Genomic DNA, 25152 nt, shown 5'->3' on the forward strand with positions numbered 1-25152 from the left:
TTGGTCAAAATCACCAAAATAGGCTCCAGCTCTCTGGCATGAGAGAGGGTTGGAAGTTAGTTTTCCAAGAACACGGCTTTTCTGAAATCTGGGAGATAGCGTAGGATAGGATAACAAGTGGCTGCAGGACTTGGTAGTATCCATTATTTTTACTTGATTTTGGGGGGACTTACGTTTTCTAATGTTGAACCCGCTTTGTGCCCAGGCAAATAATGGGTCAAGGCACTTAAAAGCAGATAGTTTCACTGGACTTTATTCATCCTAATCAAAAATAATGGTCACACCTGCCTGTTAATCTCTCTGTCACCCTAGAAATTGAGAGATTAGGGAAAGTTGAAGTCAAATCTAAAGTGTTCTGCTTTAGATGGTTAAGAGGATGACTGAAATAAATAAATCCCAGGTTTTTGGGAAGCCCAGATGATTCCAAATTTACAATGACGGAAAAAAGAAATGCTAGCAGGAGCCTTTGGTGACCAGGACTTGATCACTGAGCTCTGCAGCAGCTCTCCCCTCCCTGGGACCTCCTAGGAGGACCCAAAGTTTTACTTAATCCCATCTCATTCTGATGTTCTGCCTGTGAGGATCAACAATCATAGAGCATGATCAAGCAACATGAAAAACAGAGCAGCCAAAGTTAAAAGAACCAGTCAGTGGCCGGCAGACCCATGGGTAATCTAGTTGGTCTACTTCTGACAGCTCAGGTCTCCTCTGTGGAAATCCCATCACATCTCAGGTTACATGGGCAACCTCCTGTCTTTAGCTTGGGTCCTGTATCACGGCTTCTGCAGGAACCTGCAAGCCTCCTGAAATTCATGATGGCAGCAGCAGACAAAGACACCACCTCCTCGCCTTCATGGCTACTGCATTGGATAGGTCCTCTTCCCCCCAATGATGGAATGTTCTGGTCTTCAGGTCATGGCATCCCAGCTATACTTCATATTCTTTTTTCCTTATTAATATGAAAACAGTTCCATAGAAATTGCCTAATTTGGCTCTCATAAGAACTCTCTCAGGCAAAGCAGTCATAATAATTTCTTTTTTATGCATGGAGCCCATAAGCCCTGAGACATCAACCCTTTGGCCCCGATGTGTGCTGGGTCGAGGAGTCCTGTGGTTTCTCCCTGGCTCCAGTGCCCAGTGCACTGCTACGTCTGGTTCCCGCTGCAGGTCCCTGTGACCTCATGCAGGAGGGCCTGAGTGCTTGGATGATGGCACCTGGAATGCACTTGAGGTCATAATTTCAGAGAGGGGTGAGTGGTGGTAGCAGATGTGTGCACATGACTGCTCTCTTGACCACATGCTAGGAGAACATTGTGTGTCTCTGAATATCAGCGTCCACATAGGCACAATCTCATCCTCCACTGGGTGTGTGATAGAGTCCGAACCAGTGGGTCTGTGGCCTTGCTAATCTCACCATGCAATTCCACAGGGAAATTTGCTATTCTTAGGACCTGTTCAGAGACTTGACTTGCCTGTCTTTCCTTCATCCTCATGGGGAAGGAAGTTGCTCGGATGGCGGATTTTTTTTTTTTTTTTTTTTTTTTTTTTTGCCTTGGGTGTCTTGAAAAAACAAGATGAAAATTCTAGAAGTACATTCAGCAACACCATATCTAGCTTCTCTGGACCCAGCCTTTCCCCCGCTTTATATTTTTCTTCGCTGTTCTGTTTTAGTTAGCGCCAATATAGTGCTCCCCTCCCACATATCCCTTTAGGGTGAAATGCCTGCTCAGTGTGCTTCGGAAAGGCAGTATATTTTAGGCAGCCTGATAAAAGACTCTAATAGCCCCAGATTAATGCATTCATTCCTAGCCAATTGAAGGATTCATTACAGTGCTTAGGCTGAGGCTCCTCTCTGACGAATTTGCCCTGGGTAATGAGCCATTCAGCAGCTGCTACCCTGCAGTGTTGGTAACCTGCAGAAGGGGGCAGTGAGATGAAACAGGCATAGGAAGAGTACAAAAGTGGGGAAGTTTCTGGCACCTCCAGTTGGGCCGGGCGAGAGAGCAAGACGGTGCTTGTGGACATAGCATCTGCCTCTGAGCTGGAACTGAGGAGTGTCTGGTGTGGGAATGGGAATGCATTTAGTACCACCGCGCCTCTCAAGGCTGAAAAGTGAGGTTCACAGCAGACCAGTATGACTGCTGTGAAAACGAACCCTAGTTGGGCAACTAGAAGGGGAGAGATATGGGGAGAAGCTTTCAAACAATTGTAACTCTCACAGAGTCCGAAAGTTAGGAGACATTCCTTGCAAGGGTTGGCTAGCCCAGCGATTGTGTGTGGCAGGGGTGGTGTGTGATGGCGACTTTACCCTCCAGGGAATATTTGGCAGTGTCTGGAGACATTCTTGGTTGTATCAATTCCCTTCAAGGGTTAGGGGACTGAGAGACTACTGGCATCTTGTGGGTGGACCAGAGATACTGCTGAACAGCACAGGACAGCTGCCACATAACAAAGAAACATCCAGCCCGAAATGTTAGTAGTGCCAAGGCCGAGAAACTCTGGGTAGCCCCAGACCATCCTATCATGATTGAAAAACCCGATGCATAACAAACGTAATTGCTACAGGGTTACAGGGTGGGAGGACTGAAGAGCTGAGAGGGGCAGGAGCTTATGTCTCTTCTCTCTCAATGGCATGCCCTTAACTCTAGGAGGCTGGCTTTCCAATTTTGCACTGATAAGTACTTTTGGAAATAAAGTTGTTCCTTCTCCTCCCAGACTCTGGAGCACCTTCCCAGGCCACATCTCCAGTAAAGAAAATTTCATTGCCTAGTTTTATGAACTCATGCCAGTCCCTAACCACTTTGGTCTAGGCAGATCTCTTTTGGGGGCTAGCTTATTATCTTTGTTATGCATTTTAGAAGTAGATGGTGCTGCTGATAAAAATAGGAATCGCCAGAGGAGTTAGCACCAGACATTATGAGATGCTGTATGTGCAGTGTTGTTGCAAACAGCTCCCCATGAGGGTGGAAAGGAGACCTCTTCCCATACACATAACCATATCTCACAATTATTAAATATTGATTCATCTCAGCAGGGGCCTGTGCCTGATTTCAAATGAAGGCAAGTACATTAACTTGTGCTAATCTCATCTAGACCTATAGTATTGCACCCTTGGCTGTCTCCGCTGACCCACGTTCTCTGATTGACAGCATAGATAGGATCCGATTCTTCGCCCACCATTCTAACTCTAGAAATAAGCATATATGAGTTTATGTCTAGAGTTATAGGTTGTGTGGGATGTGAACACTAGAGCTTAATAAAAGAGAAAAGAAGTCTACATGATGATGAATAGCAATTACAGGGAATTAGATTAGTATCAGTGTCTGGAGTAATCTTAAACATTTTCTGGTGCCGATGTTTGATGGTGCTGGGGAGGTGGGGGGTTGGGGGGGAGGAGACCCAGGGGATGATAGAAAGGAAGGGAGGCCAAAGATAAGAACAAATATGCAAGTCCATAGTGTGTGCTTAATGGAACTGAGATTTATTTTTCTGTGTGTCTTTTTAAGCCTCCAGATAGAGCACAAAAAATACAGCCAGCCAGAAAAGAAACAGCCCAAATGTAATTTAAAGGACAGCTTTTTAACCAATACTTCAGCTCGGAGACACCTGTCCTATGTTCCTTGAAGATGCCCAGCTCAGGGGAGGAGTATTAAAGTTACTGATTTATCTTCAGTAGTACAGACCTATTTTTAATTTATTGCCTGGTGACAGATTTTTTGTTTAGCTTTTCTGTGTTACTCAACACAACCTTCTCAGTAAAAGAAGAACAGCCCATAGGCCATTGTTTTCTTTGATATCCTATACCCTGAAAGAAGGCACTGAACTCGGACTTCTCAAAAGCATGTTGACATTTTCTCTGGCTTCATGACAAACAGCAAATTTCATAGTAGGAAATACAGTTGTTCTGCACTCCTGATTCATGATAGGTGTGTGTGTGTGTGTGTGCGTGTGCGCGCATGTGCCTGGGCACGTAGACTACCACCAGTGTAGCTTTTGGGGTGTGTGGTATGGCAGTAACAGTTTAAACAGTAACAGTTTAAAGTTTAACAGTTTAAACAGTTTAATTCTAGTGTCAGTAGTTAAGCCACGGAACCTGTTACCAAAAACATCTATTTTAATACCAAGGAGCCACAGGTAAGAGAATATGCATGATGTGGTTGGAACATACAAATGAATACTCGGTTGTCGTGCCCCTACTATTTGCAAGGAACATTGCTCCGTGCTGGGGGATATAAAAGGTGAACACAGAAAAGAAATAAAAATAGTATAGCTCCTTCCTTCTGAGTCTCATATTCTAGTGGGGGTGCTGGATGCTTATACCAACATTTGTTAAGATAGCTTATGATATGCTGTATGAGAGGGCTTGAACAAAGGGCCGTAGGAAGACAAATAAAGAAACAATTAATTCTGACCAGAGTAATTCAGGGATTCATCAGAAATTTACTGAGCCTCTACTGTGTGCGGGACACTATTCTAAGTGACAGGGACAGAATGGGGAAATATGGATAAGGTTCTGTTCTTGTGGGCTTCACATTCTAACGAGAAAAAATAAATGAAAAATACAAACAAGTGACAATTCTGGGGACCAGATGTGTACCCCAAGATAATGCAATCAGGGTAATTGTGTGGGGTAGGAAGCTATCCTGAGTGGCATGGGCAAGAAGGATGCAGAGTAGGTGACTATTAAAGTAAGAACCAAATGACAAACAACTAGCCATTTGTAGATCTGGGAAAAGAGCATTTCCGGTGAAGGAACAGAAATTGCAAAGGCAGGAGTAAAAAGCCAGCTTAGCACCTTCAGGGAATAGAAGGCAGGTCAGGGGACCGGAGCAGAGTTCATTCTGGGCAAAGCAGTCCATGGAAAGTCAGAACATCCCCGGGATCCACTGTGAGAGAGACACAGGTATGAATTTGAAATTTCACTGACATCAGGTGCCTTTAGAGGTTTTTAAGCAGGGGATGTGATCTAAAAGTATGTTGCTGTTTTTAATTACTGCAGTTGTGATGCAGGTAATGGAATATCCATGTCATTGTAGAAGCTTGAGGACCAGAAAGATGATGGACTTAGGTAGTAAGAAGGAAGAAAATGGGAGCAAGGCAGGCTGAGGGTTATTTTTTGAGATAAATCCAACAGGACTTCATAACAGGTGTGGAAACCTAGATAAAGACAAACCACAGATTCCTGTGTCTTTGTCCCAACAACAGACAGGTGATGATGTTGTTAACTAGGATGCCTTAAGGAGGATGGGGAGGGAGGAAACCAGAACTCTGTTGGAGACATAGTAAATGAGGTTTTCTAGTGAACAATGAAATGAAGATGACAAGTAGGCCAATCACTATCCTTTATTGAGCACACACTGTATGCACAGTATTGTCCTTAGCTTTTTATGCATATGAACTCATTGAATCCCCAGGATGGCCCTATGAGAAGGGTAATTATTAGATCATCTTTTCTTACAGAGGGAGAAGTGAAGCTCCTTGATGTGCACAGATAAATTAATGTTGTCCTGAGTTTGCATGCCTTGCACTCTAATGGGGAAGGGTGTATAGTGGCATGAAGATCATGCAGTTGCATTTCCCATAGTAAGCAGTCAGGTTCTCTCTACCCCTTGGTACCAGGAGAGCAGAAATCCCTGCCTGAGTGATGCAGAGGAGCAGATGGCCCCGCGTCAAGATTCATTGACATCCTGATGGGCCCACTTCCGCCTGCTGTGAGCTGATGAGGGAGAAAGAGAGTTATTGTCAAATTCCCAACTTGCCCTTTTCGATATAAAGTTCACTTGTTTTATATATATATATATATATATATATATATATATATTTTTTTTTTTTTACTTCGGTTGCTAATGCATTTTGTTCTCTGGAGTGCGAGAGACCCAGCTTCCTGTGTAGCCTTTAATTAGTTTCTGGATGATGACATCTCTGCCGAGAAGCAACTGGTTGCGTCCCTCCAGTCTCGGGGGGAGATAAAAGAATCTAATAAAGACATTTGGTATTTCTAGGTGATGTGTTTGACAAGCTTTGTATTAACAAGGAGTCATGTTGGAACTTTTTTCTTTCCCCAACTGCTTCCCTCACTTACTCCAGCACTGTGACATTTCACAGGGGGATTAACAGAGCCATCACAATCACGGAGAACTTGTAGCTTAAAACAGACCAGTCGGCATCTCTGCCCCTCATGCTGGAGGGGAAGAGGCTTCACCTTGATCTGTTCACAGACCTTAACCTTTATGAGGGATTTAGCGGCAATAAGGTCTCAGACCAAGAAATCAGTTTAAAACCAACTGACAAGTTACTTTGGATAGCAGTGGGGCCACATTCTGGGCTTCAGGATTCAAGGCCAGATAATGAGATGTCTCTTGCACATGCCTAAATTGTTCCCAAAGACCATGGTCACAGGGGGTGTGGATATAACTCAGATTTTCATTTTGGCATAAGTGATAGCTGTGCTCAGATGGAGAAAAGCAGAAACTCCCCCAGGATTGTCTCCCTTCCTCTGTACATAAGCTTGCATGTACTTGAGGGGAAAGAGAAGAGCCTGTGGAGAAGCTATACCGTACCACAGCCAAGGATGGGGTGGGGAGGACTCCCCACAACCTCCCAACTGTAGCCAGCTGGTTTGATAGCCCATGTGTCCGTGTGTAACTACCACTGCTTTTAGGCAATTAGGAATGAAAGCCAGAGACACCACCAAGGCAGTTGAGGAGGTAAGCCAACTTGGCCCGGTCAACAGCCCATGGATGGGCAATCCCGGGAAGCAGGATTTTGCAGGGCTGAGTGTGGGACCTCTGGAAGCCAGAGGTCATCTCTGCCCCCTTGTCTCTATCTGATTTAGATGGGGCAGCCAAGAGAGGGGTATACTGGGTACCTGCCCACCCAGGCAGCTCTTAAGGGCAAGAGGAGACTCTGAACCAAGAGAATCATTGCCAAGAGGCCAAGAGATTATGGTGACATACACAGACACCTTACATATGTGGTTCCTTGTATTGTCACAAGTTGGAGATGTGTGTTGGGTGACAACACTGAGGGTTATAGAAAGACCATTCTTCTCTCCACAAGGTGGGTTTCTGAGCAGAGGCAAGAACATCCAAGGGGCAGAGTAAGCTAATCTCTTCCTAAATTTGAAGAGAAAGAGGACCCCCTAAAGAGTTTCTCTAGCTAAGGTCTGGGGTAGCCAGCCTTGTCCTGAGCCAGATGGGGTCTGCATCTCATTTCTCTGAAGATATTTTGGAGCTTATGCAAGGAAATCTTTCTGGAGGAGGGGACAGCTGATAGGTTATGTGATTGCAGCAAAGTGACTGACATGGTTTTATAGCTTACCTTAACCGGCCACTTGAGCTTCACAGACACGAGTCTGAAGCATTTTACATTTAGGAACACAAGAGACATAGCCAGATGCCAGAGGCCAGGGGAACAAAGGAAACTGCCTGAAGAGGCTTTGTGGCAGGCTCTAGCTGCTGGCGAAAACAAAAGTAGACAGTTCCTGGTGGGCAGGAGTTAGAAACAGGAGGCATCAGAAACTTCCTGCCAGCCTCCACCTTGGAGATGCATGTGAAGAAAACATGCATGTCAGAAGATGTCACAGGTGCGCTCTGGAGAAATCCTGGTCAGCGATTCCAGGGTGGATTTTTACAGCAGACAATTATGCTGTTTACCACTAATTGATTGAACTCAGCATTATCTCAATCACAATAGCATTCATTTGTGGAGTGATTAGCAGTTCACTAAGTGATTTCAATTATACCTACATATTTCATGTGATCTCCAAAACCCTGTAGAAAGGGGTGGGGTCCAGGATCTGCCACTCTCTGCACATAGTGCCACTCTCTAGGTGGCACTAGGCTTTGAGCACACTGTTAACTATTTAAAGCCCCAGTGTTTTGCATTAAATGGGAAAATGCATGACAAATACCTAGTATTTATTGGGTACTCAACAAATATTAGTTCTCTTCAATGAGGAATAGTAATAAAAAGTAATATTATCTTGAATTTCTCTTTTTTTTTATTCATGACATTATGTAAGTGAGTCAGATTATTAACTGAGTCCCTTTTGGTTAGCATTACTTTAGTTTTTGAGGACCTCTAGTTTGTGTAAAGTGTAGCTGATTTTTTTTTTTTAAGGGGCACCTTATTAGTGAATTGCAGTTGTCTGACTTCCTGTATGGAGACCTTGAGTTACTTGTGTAACTTTTCTGAGTTTTGTTGTCTTTATTGTGTAACGGGGATAATGCATATGAATTTCCATGAGGATTTAGAAGGAAGCAGTGAATGTCAACCTCCAGCAAAGTGCTTAACACAGAAGGCATTCAGTGGCCCTTCCCTTCCCATTCCCTCTCACCTCCCTTCATGACCTTGTCCCTAAAAATCTGGTCCTATTCAGCGAATGGGGCATGAAGGCAGTCATACACATTTAACCCAAAACAAGGGCTGTTCTACTAGAAACTGCTTAACAACAAGGCCTGCCTGGATGGCAGATCCACACCATGATTAGCAATAACACCCTTATGTGCCCACCTTAAACAATTGATGAAGAGATGCTTCTTAGCAATTTCTTGGATGTTGCCAAATATAATGGAGCACTTACAGTGACAGGTAAGTTGCTGTGAAATTCAATTTACGCTAATATGCCCAGAAGCAGGAAAGCACAGAGTGAGGAATGCATGGTGTTTATTTTATTCTCCTATGTCTCTATCAGGAATGACTAAACTGGGTCAGGGAGCAGAGCTCATAAAAACTTCCTTCCACATTTCAGCTGATCCTGAAAGGAACGAATTCCAAACTTCAGAACCAGTGGTTTATGACTAATCCTGAATAAATCACTAGCTTTTCTCTCAGGGCTTCATGATTTTCCAGCCAACATGAAGGGCTTTAATATGGAGAGAGAGAAAGAATGAGATGTAAGAAGTGACAAAAGGGTTCTGGTGAAATAAATAATAGCCGGCCTGAGCTTTGTCATTAAGAGCATTTTCAAATTCTGATTTGGGATTCTGAATGTCTGTAATCTGACCTTTTCTTTCTGGAAATTGGAGGCAGCAAGCACACTGCCAGCAAGGAAATGGGGTCCTGTTGCCTATGCCCACCCCAGGTAGCAGCCTGCATCCTCACCTAAAGATATGTTTGTCTCCAAACCCCTAGCTCATCTGAAGTAATGATTAGCACCCACTTTGGTGAGGGATGGAGTCCCATTTCAACACCACAGCTCCTAGGGTCTGTATTTGTCTTCATAGTGGCCTTTAGAGGTACACCTTTTTAGTAACACTAATAAATCACATTTGAATAGTACTTTACTTTTAAGATTTTTATTTATTTATTTGACAGAGATCACAAGTAGGTAGAAAGGCAGGCAGAGAGGGAGGGGGAATCAGGCTCCCTGCTGAGCAGAGAGCCCGATGGGGGCTCGATCCCAGGACCCTGGATCATAACCTGAGCTGAAGGCAGAGGCTTTAACCCAATGAGCCACCCAGGTACCCCAGTACTTTACTTTTAAAATGTGATTTCTCATAGTTTTGTCTGATGCATAGAACATCTATTCTGAAGAGGCAAGATAGTAACATAATTAAATTAATCAGTGAGTTAGATGATTTACGTGAGTTTATGCAGCTAGTAATTGTTGGGTCTGGTCTCACCAGATCTTCTGATGCAAAGGTTAGGGTTCTTTTTATCAAGGGATGAAAAGTCCCGCAGAACCTACAATATTGGAATGTGCATTCCATTATACAGATATTTTTATTGAAAAGAAGGAAGAAGGAAAGATGGGAAGGAGGAAGGAAGGAAGCGAGGGAGGAAGGAGAAAAGGAAGGACAGAGGATAGAAGGACTAGTCTTTTCAGTCCAAATAAGCCAAATAAGATCTCAGGGGACCCACCAGTATATCGGATTGATTATTTCTACGCCATGGTGGAGAGATAGCTAGGAACACCTGGTTGTGGGAAGCAGCAGCTATGGTGTTGCTTCCAGGAAAAGCCACCCAAGAAGGCTACAGCTCCCTGCCTCAGCTCACAGTAGTGGAATCTGAATGTGAGGTTGCTGATTAGGAAGTGCTGGAGATGGAGAAGGGGGAGGATGAGATATTTATGCAAATGTGGGATGGTCCAAGAAATATACTACAGAAACCTCCCCTCCCCTCTTCAGACAGAGAGTAAAAGCACATACAAATGAACAGAGAGGACTTTCTTTCCCGAATGTACTGTGGGCATGCCAATATTCACACAGAGAGGTAAAGGGGATGATGGGTGAGGGACAAATGAGTTCAGCAAGCTCCAAAGGTCGCAGAGTTAGGAATCTGCCTTCCACTGGACTTAACTCTCCATATGAAGACAATATACCTTGGATCATTCAGGTATCACTGTTGACACTTACTTGGGTAACTGAGCAAATTTAAAAATCTTACTAAGCCTTAGTTTCTTAATTTGTAAATAGGAATAGTAGTACTGCCTCACAGAATTCTGTCAAGATCAATTCAAGCTTCCTGTAAAATATCTAACACACAACAGAAAATCATAATATGTCAGTGCCCATGTGTATGTGTGTATGTATTTAGTGTCTTTTCCCACATGCTTAAAAAAAAATTCTAGTTCATATAATTCCTCATTTAAATAACCACACTTCACAACTTTGCAATTTTAGGTTGTATGTCCTTGAACAGTTTTCCTGATGCCTCTGCATATAATTATCCTCATCTGTAAAATGTAGGGAAATAAATAATTAGATTGACCAACACACCCCATTTGCCTGGAACTTTTCTGGTTTTAGCAATGAAAGTCCTATGTTCCAAGAAACTCCTCAGGTCTAGGTAAACCAGGACAGTAGTCATTTTAGAAATAATAACTACTTGTGGGGTTTATATAGGGATAAAATAAAGCAACATATGTAAAACAACTATTATACAGTAAGTATTTAATAAATAGTATCTATTAGTATCATCATAGATGCTGAACCTTTAGGGGTCATTTTAAGATCTTGGTGAAGGTCATTCCTTTCAATTTATTTGCATTTCCAAACAGTCTTATAAACATACCCTAACTCATTCATTCAAAAATATTTATTGAACAGCTGTGCCAGACATGATGGTATGTGCAGAGCACTTCAATGAACAAAACAAGGAACAGAACTTATATTTTACTTGGAAGAAGCTGGCAATTATGCAACCATCTGTCATTCTAAAGTTTCCATTTTAGAAAAGGTGATCAAGGAAGGCTTCATAAAGGAGTTAAGATTTAAAGAATAAGAATCAGCCAGGTGAAGAACAGGGAGAAAGACAAGCAGAATGAATCTGGATCAAGGAATGAAAGGCTTGTGGTGTTTCAGGAGGAAAGGTAGCCAGTGGAGTGAGAAGAAGAAAGTGACTTGGGTTGGGTACAGACAGAAGAGGCAAGGTCTGGTCCATGAAGGGCTTTTGAGATCAAGGAAGGAGTTTTCATGCTTCATGATCAACTCTTCTCTGTTCTGTCTAGATGAAAGGAAGAAGGTCCTAGATCAAGCATATTTTACCATAACCCAATTCCATTGTGTAACAACTCAGTTTTGCACTAGACTTTGTGCTGGTCCACAGTGGCCAGTGTGAAAAGATGAATCAGTCGCAAACCAACATCTGCTTGATTGCATCTTTAAGAGCTTTTTGATATAGATTGAACATGCACCAGGCCATTGACATGCACCTGAGAGTCTCTGTGTGGGGTCCAGAAACCAGGAAACTTAAAGGTGTTCCAGATTGGTCCTTTTTGTACTATAAGGACAGACGTCCCAAGGCCTTAACAGTGAAGGAGCCGTGAAGGAGTTGTGAAAACCATCCTGAGTTGCCATGGGCATCTCAAATCTTTGCTAGAGAGAGGAGGCAAGAGGGGAGTGCCACTGGCAGTAAAGGAAGCCATCTGGGATGCATAGATCTGCATGTGTCATGCAGAATAACCTGGTCCATACGGCTTATGTGTATTCCCAGCCCCACAGGACTGTGCAATGCTTAATAAAGCATCTTAATTTGGATTTAATAGCATATCCACTGTGGGCTAAAAACAGAAAATTGCTATTTATTAATGACATAATTATTAAAACTTAACACCTGGGCAGTGGAAGCTAAACCAAGAGTGAAGAAGTTCCCTAGAATAGTTTCAATAATTATCTTATTTAATTATTTATACTTTTGAATTAGAATTCAATAAGATCCAGATTAAACCTTAACATAATGTATTAAATGTAGACCTGTATCCAGAGTATTCAGAATGAGGCTCAGGGGGCTTCTGCCTTCCTTCCCAAACATAACCTACTCACTTATTGGTCTTCCTGTTTCCATATTGGTTTGTTCTTTAGATTCAGAGCTCTAGGTCAGCAGAGATATCACATACATGTTTGTGGAAACAACATAATGGCCTTTTTAAAGGAACCATGAACTCCTAGCACATCTCATTGACTTTTGTGGCTTCGGTTCTCATTCCTCTGCTGTTTATTGTCAAACCACGTTCTGGAAACTTGTCTCAGACCTTTGATGGTATCACTGTAAGTGCTAAAAGGATAGATCTGCCTGCATGCCCTTGAAAATCTCACCATCAGAATGCCTAAAACAGAATCGAATTCATCAAAATATTATCCTTCCCCAAGGAAGATCTTCGTATATCATCCTGTGTTCTGCTAACTAAGCCACCCAGCTGCGGTTGAACAAAGTGGCATTCATATTTGGCTCTTTGTTTCTAGTTTCCCTATCCCAGGAATCATCAAGTACCTGCACATTTTCCTGGACGTTTCTTTTCTTTCCATCTTTATAGAGCCAGTAGTTTAACCCAAGCCTTGAATCTCACTCTAACATGGACTAATTTATTTGACTTTAATTTCTGTCTATCCCATTCCTTCTGACACATCGTTACCAGATCTATTTTGCTTAAAGTACATTAAAAATTTATGGCATATTTTCCTTAAAAAATTACAATTGCTTGCCATTGGCTATAGGATAGAATGAAAATCTAGGACCTAGTCATTCAGGCTGTTCCATACTTTGGCTTTAGCTTACCGCGTTGATCTTGTGTCCCGTTCTTCCTCGAGTCAATTAAAATTTATCAAGCATCTGTATTAACACTACATACATGTGTTTCCAAGCACAAACAATATTAAAACTAACTTATTGGGCACTTCATATTGCTAGGAGTGCCTTTAAGTCCATTTTATAAACTTACTCCTTAAATCCTCAAAAGAAACGTGTGAGGTACATGGAATTATTGCTTCATTGCATGGATGAGGAAGTCAGGCACAGAGAGGTGAAGTGATCTGGCTAAGGCTACCCAGTTGGAACATGGTTTAGCCAGGATCTCAACCACTACTCTCTTTTGTCTTTTGTAGTAAATCAACTTTCCATCTTCATACATTTGCTGATTTCTGCCTTCCATGTTGTGCCCATGTATTCCTGTCCTACTTGAAGCAACTTCACTTTTTCAGCCTTTGTAACTGGTTTTTTCCTTTTGTTGCTTCCAGAATAGATTCAAGGGATAAGGCAAAGTCACTGTGACACTTCTACTTGCTGTGATCTTCCCTCTTCCTAACTTACAGAGCTTAATGTTTGTACCACTCATTTGGCATTCAACCACACACAATTTTGGGACAAATTTTGCTTTATTTTTCAACCCTCTGGGATGTTTATACACACTGTTTTCCCAAATGGATAGCTAAGTTCATAGAGGGCCAACCAAATTTGTATATCTCTGCATGTCATTCATGTATGTATAACACAGTTGTGTATACAGGAGTTGTTCACTAAATGTTTGTTGAATGGCTTTTGGCCCAGGCATTTGTCCATCACCAATTATGCCTGGCCACAGAAACTCTTCATGATAGGATTCTTCTTGTATTTTCTCCTTTGCCTACAATTTCTTCCCTCTTCAGATTCACTTTTATTTTTCTTCTGCTTCTTTTTTTCTTTCTTTATTTAATTTTTTAACTGATTAGGCATTTCTTGGAACTTTTTTTTTTTGTATTATGTTATGTTAGTCACCGTACAGTACATCATTAGGTTTTGATGCAGTGTTCCATGATTCATTGTTTGTATATAACACCCAGTGCTCCATACAATCCATGCCTTCTTTAATACCCATCACCAGGCTAACTCAAACCCCCTCCCATCTTCCTCTAAAACCCTCAGTTTGTTTCTCAGTGCCCATAGTCTCTCATGGTTCGTTCCCCTCCCTGATTTCTCCCCTTCATTTTTCCCTTCCTTCTCCTACTGTCCTCCATGCTATTCCTTATGTTCCACCAATAAGTGAAATCATATAACTTTCTCTGCTTGACTTATTTCACAGCCTAAACTCCTCCAGTTTCATCTATGTTGATGCAAAAGTTAGATATTCATCCTTTTTGATGGCTGAGTAATATTCCATTGTGTATATATAGACCACATGTTCTTTATCCATTTAAAGGGCATCTCGGCTCTTTCCACAGTTTGGCTATTGTGGATATTGCTGCTATGAACATTGGGGGTACATGTGGTTCTTCTTTTCACTACATCTGTATTTATTTTCTTGAGCTTAGTTTGGGTGTCATACATCCAAAAATCTTCTATGACATTGGCCTCTAGGCTGGCTTAGGTATCTATCCTCTGTATTCCCTCAACATCAAATCTATTCCTCTATGTCACAATGCCTTAAGGAGATATTAAGGGGATATACTTTTTTATTTTTTTTTTTAAGATTTATTTTATTTATTTATTTGACAGACAGAGATCACAAGTCGGCGAGAGGCAGGCAGAGAGAGAGGAGGAAGCAGGCTCCTCACAGAGGAGAGAGCCCGATGTGGGGCTCGATCCCAGGACTCCAGGATCATGACCTGAGCCGAAGGCAGCAGCTTAATCCACTGAGCCACCCAGGCGCCCAGGGGATATACTTTTTTAAAAGACTTTTTTTTAATTTACTTTTGTGAGAGAGAGAGAGAGAGAGCATAAGCATGAGCAGAGTGAGAGGCAGAGAGAGAAACAGTGTCCCTGCTGAGCAGGAACATTCACCCCCCACCACCATCAGTGATGCAAGACTCAATCCCAGGACCCTGGGATAATGACTTGAGCTGAAGGTAGATGCATAACCAGCTGAGCCACCCATGTGCCCTAAGGGGATACACTTGTGGGATCTATTTTTACATCTCTACACTGCAAACTCCTTGAGGACAAGGGCTATGTCTTTTTTTAGTGTTGAGTTCTTAGAGCTAAGCATGATGCTAGTATATGGAAGTGATCAATGAATATTGATGAAGGAAGGGACAGGAAGGAAGGAAGGAAGGAAGGAAGGAAGGAAGATAAAGCAGTCCTAATATATTTCTAACAGCCTGCATAAAGAAAAGAGGTAAGATGCAGAATGTATCCATGGAAACAATACGAATATATAAATAGCTCTATCTTAGTTGGCCAGAACTTTCTTATGAACATGAATTAGCTAAGGCCATAGTACATCCTTATCAATTCAATTTAATTTTAAATACTGACAGTATGCTAGCACTTGCCACCTAGAAAATGATACTCTAAATCCCCCAGCATCTTAGGCACTATGCCAATTTAGTTCTGATAACTGGGATTGTAACTCTGGCCAAACCACCTCAGCTCAATGCCATGAATGGTCTGCCTTTCAAACTCCGCTGGAACCATTTGCCACCTTTGAGCTGGACTCATGTGAAGGATTGGAAGGACAGTGAACATTTCTTCAACTTCTACTTCATAAGTTGGACGCTTTCCAATTGTTAGTGGAGGGAGACAATTCTAGATGATTCTTCCAAGCATGAGGTGTGATTGTCTCATTTAATATACTTACTGTGCTGACAGCTTTGGCCCAAAACACCTTCTATTCTACTTGGGGACTGTCCATTGTTCTCTAGTGTATGATTAGCAGATTAGCTATCATGTAAGAAGCCAGGAAAATGAACTCCAGTAAGCCCTTCCAAAGCAAGAGTAATTCATTACCCAGACTGATTTCCACTTAAAATGTACTTTAAGCACACTTCCAACTACAAACCCTAAATCACCCTGTGTTCACAAAGTCCATCATTTTTTATTTTATTGCATGGCGTTGGCGTGACATAATCCCTTGCAGAGCATCTCGGAGTGCTTTACAGATCAATAAATTACTTACCTGCGCAGTTGAAGCAATGTCTGCAAGGCCAGCACCGTCATTATGCAAGCAGCCTGTCCTCCAGGAAGCAAGCATAGCTCTATGGGTGCCAGCGATGGGCGGGAGCAAGGGCCGGGCAAATGTATGGGTCGGGGGAGTGGTGGTGCAAGAAATGATATTTAATGTTCCAGTTAAAACTGCAAATAAAATACATCAAGTTTAACTGATTTTAAGACTAAGAGCATTTAGAAATTTGGATCCTTCAGACAGCCAGCAAATCAAGTGTTCAGTCATTAACTCATCAATTATATTTCTGTCCTGGAAGATTCAAGCTAGTCTTTATAAAATGGTACAGCTGTAAATTTGCAATGTTATATCTTAGAGGTCCTGGATCATAGAACCAATGGTCACTCCCCAGCCCTCGCCACATTGACTCTCCTGGCAAATAGTTGTGAGGGTGCAGGGATATGGGCAAACACACAGAGACACACATACACACACATACACACACTGCCTCAATCTCTGAAGCTCAATATGGATTTAATCTAAAAATGATTAATTGGTGTTTTCTTTATGCAAGATACCCTATTCAAGACAGCAGAAAATAAAAAGAAGAGTAAGGCTCTTGGTCTGTAGTTATATTCAGATCCTTTATAGCATAGAAGAAAGATGATACTGGGGTAATATAAACAAGTTTATTTTAAATTCCTTGGAAGAGGCTATGGGATCCCCAGGAAAGAGAGGTCACATCTATTTAGAGATATCTGGAAGATGTTATGGAAGGGGTGGTAACTCAGTTGGACCTTGAACAATTCTAATAGGTTTACATAGTTGGAGAGAAAAGTCTAAGTGACCAAAATCAGCAGCAAGGGCCTAGTGATTAGGAGCCAAAAGTGTAAGGCATGCTTCTTAATGAGTGTTCCCAGTTGGCAGGAGTGTAGGAGAGGGGTGAGAGACAAAATGCAAGAAGAAAGGAAGGAACAAAAGCCAGAAGAAGATATTGCCATGATAACCCCCTTTCATGGAGAAGAAACTCCAACACAATTAGAAGTCCAAGCAGAAGAAATTCATCACAGAAATTTCCAATCAATTTGATTTCCACATGAGGGTCATCCTCTGACCTTGGGACAGGGAATAAGGTCAATGTTTCCCGGGATCTCCAGCAGGACAGCTAGCATTGTATACTGGGTAGATGATGTGTCTTTGAATTGCACAATCTGATGGGTCAAAGAGGGACTTATTCAAGGGAAGGACCTCATATAAAGAACCCTAAGTGAGCTAGATGGAGGGACCACTAAATTTGTAAAGAACTAAGGTGCCAAAATTAGTGTTGGTGGGTTGAACTGATAAGCATTAGTGATCCAGTCCCGATGTTGTTACACACATGTAGCAGGTCGGAAAGGCGGTTCCCTTGAATACCATTATAATTCCATTCTATAAATACTTGTTAGGCTTTTGCTGCAGCTATAAATATGAGTACATCATGACTTAGGCTGTCAAAATGTTCTTGGTTAGTGGATGAGAGATGCTAAGCAAATAACCAAAACATAGTAGGATAAGTGCCAAGAATTAGAGTCTGGGAGCTCAATAAATGACAACCTTGCTTTATAAACCAATCGGCAGATAAGACAAATGAGCAGTCATACTTGAACTGAATATCACATTCACTGGGGGCAAAGATGGTAACAGAGAATTAGGCTTAGATGTGCAGCAACAACAAACTTCAACAACAAGCTTCTAATTTGGATCCCCAGAAAGAAACAGGTGTGCACAGGCAAGTGCTGGCTGTGTTGTGGGCTCTACAGCTCCCTGGAGGATGCTGTTCCTGTGAAGCAGGTATGAGGAGGACCACAATAGGATATAGGTTCCTAAGAGAAGCCTGTTCCTAAAACAAAAGACTGAAGGAAGCAGGGTCCTGCTCCCAATTTTACCAATTAGATAAATCCCTCCTCTCCTTGGGGGATTAAGTTAGGGTGCAGAAGGAAAAGAGACCAAGTGTGTTATGACTAAATGATGTGCCCTCTGACTCCACATCAGGTATGTGTCATGTACTCTGGGAACACAGATGAGAAGCAGCAGTAACTTAAAGTTGCGGAGGACAAAGAGGAGTAGGGGTAGGGAAAGCTGAAACAACATAGCATCTGATTTGGGCCTTAAAGGATGACTAGAAGTTTTGGGAGAAGGACATAAAGAACAATATAGATTCTGAATGTGTGATGGCCTGAAAGGACGTGGTGGGTCAGGGATAACAAGGAGGGGAAGAAAAGGGAGGATGACTGGGAATGTCAGTGGAAACACAGACTGTTCCTTGATTCTGAATGATCCAGTGTGCAGGTCTGAGAAGCTTGAATATTTTCAGGTAGGCGATAGGGAGCAACTGGAGGTGTTTAGGCAGAGATAGGATAAAATCAGAATTGAGTTACATAAAGAGGATTCTGAATGCAGCGTGGAGAAGGACTCGCGGATGTCTGTCGGAGGTGGGTGAGGGTGAGTGGAGAAGGAAGCGGGTGGAGGCTCGGAGAACAGTTCTTGTAGTATTGCAGTGGGATCCGTTCCCATTCAGACTCCCAGACTCCGTGTTTAAATGGGAGGAAATAGAAGTTAAATTCAAGGTAAGATGTTTCGTTCACGTTTAAGGTAATTCCCCTAATTTTTCATCATTTACTCCTATAGCCCCGGTATTTCAGCCCCTGCGTTTTTCTGCCACCTATCATTATAAGATAACAAAAGAATGTTTTAACAAGATTTTTATTTTCCTTCTGTTTTGTTTCCACAGTATCTCCTAAAATTGTGGAGATTTCTTCAGATATCTCCATTAATGAAGGGAACAATATCAGTCTCACCTGCATAGCAACGGGTAGACCAGAGCCTACGGTTACCTGGAGACACATCTCCCCAAAAGGTAAGAGACGAAATGGAAGAATTGTTGGCCATGGTTAGGAGGTCTTGGCACTCGTGACTTGGTCCAAAGGATCCTACATTTTTGATATCCTGATAACAATGTACTTATGCCTCTGCAGAAAATGTCGGTGTTCTCTGTAAGACAGGAATATATCTTTTAAAATTTCAGAAATCGTATTTGAGGATCTCTCAAATTCTGGGGAAATGAATCCCACTTGTTTCTGGGTGAAATGGTGGTAAGATGTACTGGGTGAATTCCACTGGTCCACTTTGCTGATAACACAATCAGCAAAGTTGGCATTGTTCAGGTGGTTGTTGTAAGATACTGAAAACACAAACACACAATGATGAATGAAAGTGTTGAATGGCCATAGTCCTGAAAGGAAAATGTCCAAGTCTGCTTCTTCAGTGTTGACAAATATCTGGTCCCTAGCCCATTAATTGTTTTGTGGTTCTGTTGTTGTTTCACTCTGATTAATCCCAGATAACAAATATAGGGCAATGTGTGACTAAATTGAAAAATTTGCTTTGTCTAAATGTCTAGGTGTTTTGTAGACCAGACTTAATGTTGTTTTGTGCTTTCATGGATTGAACGTTAAAATTTCAGAATTTAAGGAGAGATGTCATTTATCATTAAGTTAGCTTTTAAGGTGCATTAAATTATTTCATTTGTTTTTTTTTTTTTATTTTTTATTTTTTCAGCATAACAGTATTCATTATGTTTGCACCACACCCAGTGCTCCATGCAATCTGTGCCCTCTAAAATACCCACCACCTGGTGCCCCCAACCTCCCACCCCCCAACCCTTCAAAATTCTCAGATCATTTTTCAGAGTCCATAGTCTCTCATGGTTCACTCCCCTTCCAATTTCCCTCAACTCCCTTCTCCTCTCCATCTCCCCTTGTCCTCCATGCTATTTGTTATGCTCCACAAATAAGTGAAACCATATGATAATTGACTCTCTCTGCTTGACTTATTTCACTCAGCATAATCTCTTCCAGTCCCATTCATGTTGCTACAAAACTTGGGTATTCATCCTTTCTTTTTTCTTTTTTTTTTTTTTTTTTTTTTTTTTTACAGCTTTATAAACATATATTTTTATCCCCAGGGGTACAGGTCTGCGAATCGCCAGGTTTACACAAATCACAGCATACTACTACTACTACTACTACTACTACTACTACTACTACTACACTACTCACCATAGTACATACCCTCCCCAATATCCATAACCCCACCCCCTCCCCCCATCAACCCTCAGTTTGTTTTGTGAGATTAAGAGTCACTTATGGTTTGTCTCCCTCCCAATCCCATCTTGTTTCATTAACTCTTCTCCTACCCCCTCAACCCCCCATGTTGCATCTCCTCTCCCTCATATCAGGGAGATCATGTGATAGTTGTCTTTCTCTGATTGACTTATTTCGCTAAGCATGATACCCTCTAGTTCCATCCACGTCGTCGCAAATGGCAAGATTTCATTTCTTTTGATGGCTGCATAGTATTCCATTGTGTATATATACCACATCTTCTTTATCCATTCGTCTGTAGATGGACATCTAGGTTCTTTCCATAGTTTGGCTATTGTAGACATTGCTGCTATAAACATTCGGGTGCACGTGCCCCTCGGATCACTACGTTTGTATCTTTAGGGTAAATACCCAGCAGTGCAATTGCAGGGTCATAGGGTAGTTCTATTTTCAACATTTTGAGGAACCTCCATGCTGTTTTCCAGAGTGGTTGCACCAGCTTGCATTCCCACCAACAGTGTAGGAGGGTTCCCCTTTCTCCGCATCCTCGCCAGCATCTGTCATTTCCTGACTTGTTCATTTTAGCCATTCTGACTGGTGTGAGGTGATATCTCATGGTGGTTTTGATTTGTATTTCCCTGATGCCGAGTGATATGGAGCACTTTTTCATGTGTCTGTTGGCCATCTGGATGTCTTCTTTGCAGAAATGTCTGTTCATGTCCTCTGCCCATTTCTTGATTGGATTATTTGTTCTTTGGGTGTTGAGTTTGCTAAGTTCTTTATAGATTTTGGACACTAGCCCTTTATCTGATATGTCATTTGCAAATATCTTCTCCCATTCTGTCAGTTGTCTTTTGGTTTTGTTCACTGTTTCCTTTGCTGTGCAAAAGCTTTTGATCTTGATAAAATCACAAAAGTTCATTTTTGCCCTTGCTTCCCTTGCCTTTGGTGATGTTCCTAGGAAGATGTTGCTGTGGCTGACGTCGAAGAGGTTGCTGCCTGTGTTCTCCTCGAGGATTTTGATGGATTCCTTTCTCACATTGAGATCCTTCATCCATTTTGAGTCTATTTTCGTGTGTGGTGTAAGGAAATGATCCAATTTCATTTTTCTGCATGTGGCTGTCCAATTTTCCCAACACCATTTATTGAAGAGGCTGTCTTTTTTCCATTGGACATTCTTTCCTGCTTTGTCGAAGATGAGTTGACCATAGAGTTGAGGGTCCATTTCTGGGCTCTCTATTCTGTTCCATTGATCTATGTGTCTGTTTTTGTGCCAGTACCATGCTGTCTTGATGATGACAGCTTTGTAATAGAGCTTGAAGTCCGGAATTGTGATGCCACCAACTTTGGCTTTCTTTTTCAATATTCCTTTGGCTATTCGAGGTCTTTTCTGGTTCCATATAAATTTTAGGATGATTTGTTCCATTTCTTTGAAAAAAATGGATGTTACTTTGATAGGAATTGCATTAAATGTGTAGATTGCTTTAGGTAGCATAGACATTTTCACAATATTTGTTCTTCCAATCCAGGAGCATGGAACATTTTTCCATTTCTTTGTGTCTTCCTCAATTTCTTTCATGAGTACTTTATAGTTTTCTGAGTATAGATTCTTAGTCTCTTTGGTTAGGTTTATTCCTAGGTATCTTATAGTTTTGGGTGCAATTGTAAATGGGATGGACTCCTTAATTTCTCTTTCTTCTGTCTTGTTGTTGGTGTAGAGAAATGCAACTGATTTCTGTGCATTGATTTTATATCCTGACACTTTACTGAATTCCTGTACAAGTTCTAGCAGTTTTGGAGTGGAGTCTTTTGGGTTTTCCACATATAGTATCATATCATCTGCAAAGGGTGATAGTTTGACTTCTTCTTTGCCGATTTGGATGCCTTTAATTTCCTTTTGTTGTCTGATTGCTGAGGCTAGGACTTCTAGTACTATGTTGAATAGCAGTGGTGATAACGGACATCCCTGCCGTGTTCCTGACCTTAGCGGAAAAGCTTTCAGTTTTTCTCCATTGAGAATGATATTTGCGGTGGGTTTTTCATAGATGGCTTTGATAATATTGAGGTATGTGCCGTCTATCCCTACACTTTGAAGAGTTTTGATCAGGAAGGGATGCTGTACTTTGTCAAATGCTTTTTCAGCATCTATGGAGAGTATCATATGGTTCTTGTTCTTTCTTTTATTAATGTGTTGTATCACATTGATTGATTTGCGGATGTTGAACCAACCTTGCAGCCCTGGAATAAATCGCACTTGGTCGTGGTGAATAATCCTTTTAACGTACTGTTGAATCCTATTGGCTAGTATTTTGGCGAGAATTTTTGCATCTGTGTTCATCAAGGATATTGGTCTGTAGTTCTCTTTTTTGTTGGGATCCTTGTCTGGTTTTGGGATCAAGGTGATGCTGGCCTCATAAAATGAGTTTGGAAGTTTTCCTTCTATTTCTATTTTTTGGAACAGTTTCAGGAGAATAGGAATTAGTTCTTCTTTAAATGTTTGGTAGAATTCCCTCGGGAAGCCGTCTGGCCCTGGGCTTTTGTTTGTTTGGAGATTTTTGATGACTGTTTCAATCTCCTTACTGGTTATGGGTCTGTTCAGGCTTTCTATTTCTTCCTGGTTCAGTTGTGGTAGTTTATATGTCTCTAGGAATGCATCCATTTCTTCCAGGTTGTCAAATTTGTTGGCGTAGAGTTGCTCATAGTATGTTCTTATAATTGTCTGTATTTCTTTGGTGTTCGTTGTGATCTCTCCTCTTTCATTCATGATTTTATTGATTTGGGTCCTTTCTCTTTTCTTTTTGAGAAGTCTGGCCAGGGGTTTATCAATCTTATTAATTCTTCCAAAGAACCAGCTCCTAGTTTCTTTGATTTGTTCTATTGTTTTTTTGGTTTCTATTTCATTGATTTCTGCTCTAATCTTTATGATTTCTCTTCTCCTGCTGGGTTTAGGGTTTCTTTCTTGTTCTTTCTCCAGCTCCTTTAGGTGTAGGGTTAGGTTGTGTACCTGAGACCTTTCTTGTTTCTTGAGAAAGCCTTGTACCGCTATATATTTTCCTCTCAGGACTGCCTTTGTTGTGTCCCACAGATTCTGAACCGTTGTGTTTTCATTATCATTTGTTTCCATAAATTTTTTCAATTCTTCTTTAATTTCCTGGTTGACCCATTCATTCTTTAGAAGGATGCTGTTTAGTCTCCATGTATTTGGGTTCTTTCCAAATTTCCTCTTGTGATTGAGTTCTAGCTTTAGAGCACTGTGGTCTGAAAATATGCAGGGAATGATCCCAATTTTTTGATACCGGTTGAGACTTGATTTAGGACCAAGAATGTGATCTATTCTGGAGAATGTTCCATGTGCACTAGAGAAGAATGTGTATTCTGTTGCTTTGGGATGAAATGTTCTGAATATATCTGTGATGTCCATCTGGTCCAGTGTGTCATTTAAGGCCTTGATTTCCTTGTTGATCTTTTGCTTGGATGATCTGTCCATTTCAGTGAGGGGAGTGTTAAAATCCCCTACTATTATTGTATTCTTGTCGATTTGTTTCTTTGATTTTGTTATTAATTGGTTTATATAGTTGGCTGCTCCCACGTTAGGGGCATAGATATTTAAAATTGTTAGATCTTCTTGTTGGACAGTTCCTTTGAGTATGATATAGTGTCCTTCCTCATATCTTATTATAGTCTTTGGCTTAAAATCTAATTGATCTGATATAAGGATTGCCACTCCTGCTTTCTTCTGATGTCCATTAGCATGGTAAATTCTTTTCCACCCCCTCACTTTAAACCTGGAGGTGTCTTCGGGTTTAAGATGAGTTTCTTGTAGGCAACATATAGATGGTTTTGTTTTTTATCCATTCTGATACCCTGTGTCTTTTGATTGGGGCATTTAGCCCATTAACATTCAGGGTAAGTATTGAGAGATATGAATTTAGTGCCATTGTATTGCCTGTAAGGTGACTGTTATTGTATATTGTCTCTGTTTCTTTCTGATCTACTACTTTGAGGGTCTCTCTTTGCTTAGAGGACCCCTTTCAATATTTCCTGTAGAGCTGGTTTGGTATTTGCAAATTCTTTCAGTTTTTGTTTGTCCTGGAAGCTTTTAATCTCTCCTTCTATTTTCAATGATAGCCTAGCTGGATATAGTATTCGTGGCTGCATGTTTTTCTCATTTAGTACTCTGAATATATCATGCCAGCTCTTTCTGGCCTGCCAGGTCTCTGTGGATAAGTCTGCTGCCAATCTAATATTTTTACCATTGTACGTTACAGACTTCTTTTCCCGGGCTGCTTTCAGGATCTTTTCTTTGTCACTAAGACTTGTCAATTTTACTATTAGGTGACGGGGTGTGGACCTATTCTTATTGATTTTGAGGGGGGTTCTCTGAACCTCTTGAATTTTGATGCTTGTTCCCTTTGCCATATTGGGGAAATTCTCTCCAATAATTCTCTCCAATATACCTTCTGCTCCCCTCTCTGTTTCCTCTTCTTCTGGAATCCCAATTATTCTAATGTTGTTTCGTCTTATGGTGTCACTTATCTCTCGAATTCTCCCCTCGTGGTCCAGTAGCTGTTTGTCCCTATTTTGCTCAGCTTCTTTATTCTGTGTCATTTGGTCTTCTATATCGCTAATTCTTTCTTCCGCCTCATTTATCCTAGCAGTGAGAGACTCCATTTTTGATTGCACCTCATTAATAGCTTTTTTGATTTCAACTTGGTTCGATTTTAGTTCTTTTATTTCTCCAGAAAGGGCTTTTATATCTCCCGAGAGGGTTGCTTTAATATCTTCCATGCCTTTTTTCAAGCCCGGCTAGAACCTTGAGAATCGTCATTCTGAACTCTATATCTGACATATTACCAAAATCTGTATTGATTAGGTCCCTAGCCTTTGGTACTGCCTCTTGTTCTTTTTTTTGTTGTGAATTTTTCTGCCTTGTCA

The 25152-nt window shown here is 41.4% G+C and overlaps 1 protein-coding gene across 7 annotated transcripts in view; it reads left to right on the plus strand.

The window, feature by feature from the left end:
* NTM (neurotrimin) overlaps positions 1–25152 on the plus strand; it is a 967921-nt gene that overhangs the window by 824306 nt on the left and 118463 nt on the right. For all 7 annotated transcript variants that reach the window (XM_047692549.1, XM_047692554.1, XM_047692553.1 and 4 more), the window contains one exon: positions 18846–18971. In XM_047692549.1, coding sequence (XP_047548505.1) covers positions 18846–18971 — 126 coding nt within the window. The remainder of the gene's footprint in view (positions 1–18845; positions 18972–25152) is intronic.

This window comes from Lutra lutra, chromosome 10 (assembly GCF_902655055.1).
Source record: "Lutra lutra chromosome 10, mLutLut1.2, whole genome shotgun sequence".
Lineage (NCBI taxonomy): Eukaryota > Metazoa > Chordata > Mammalia > Carnivora > Mustelidae > Lutra > Lutra lutra.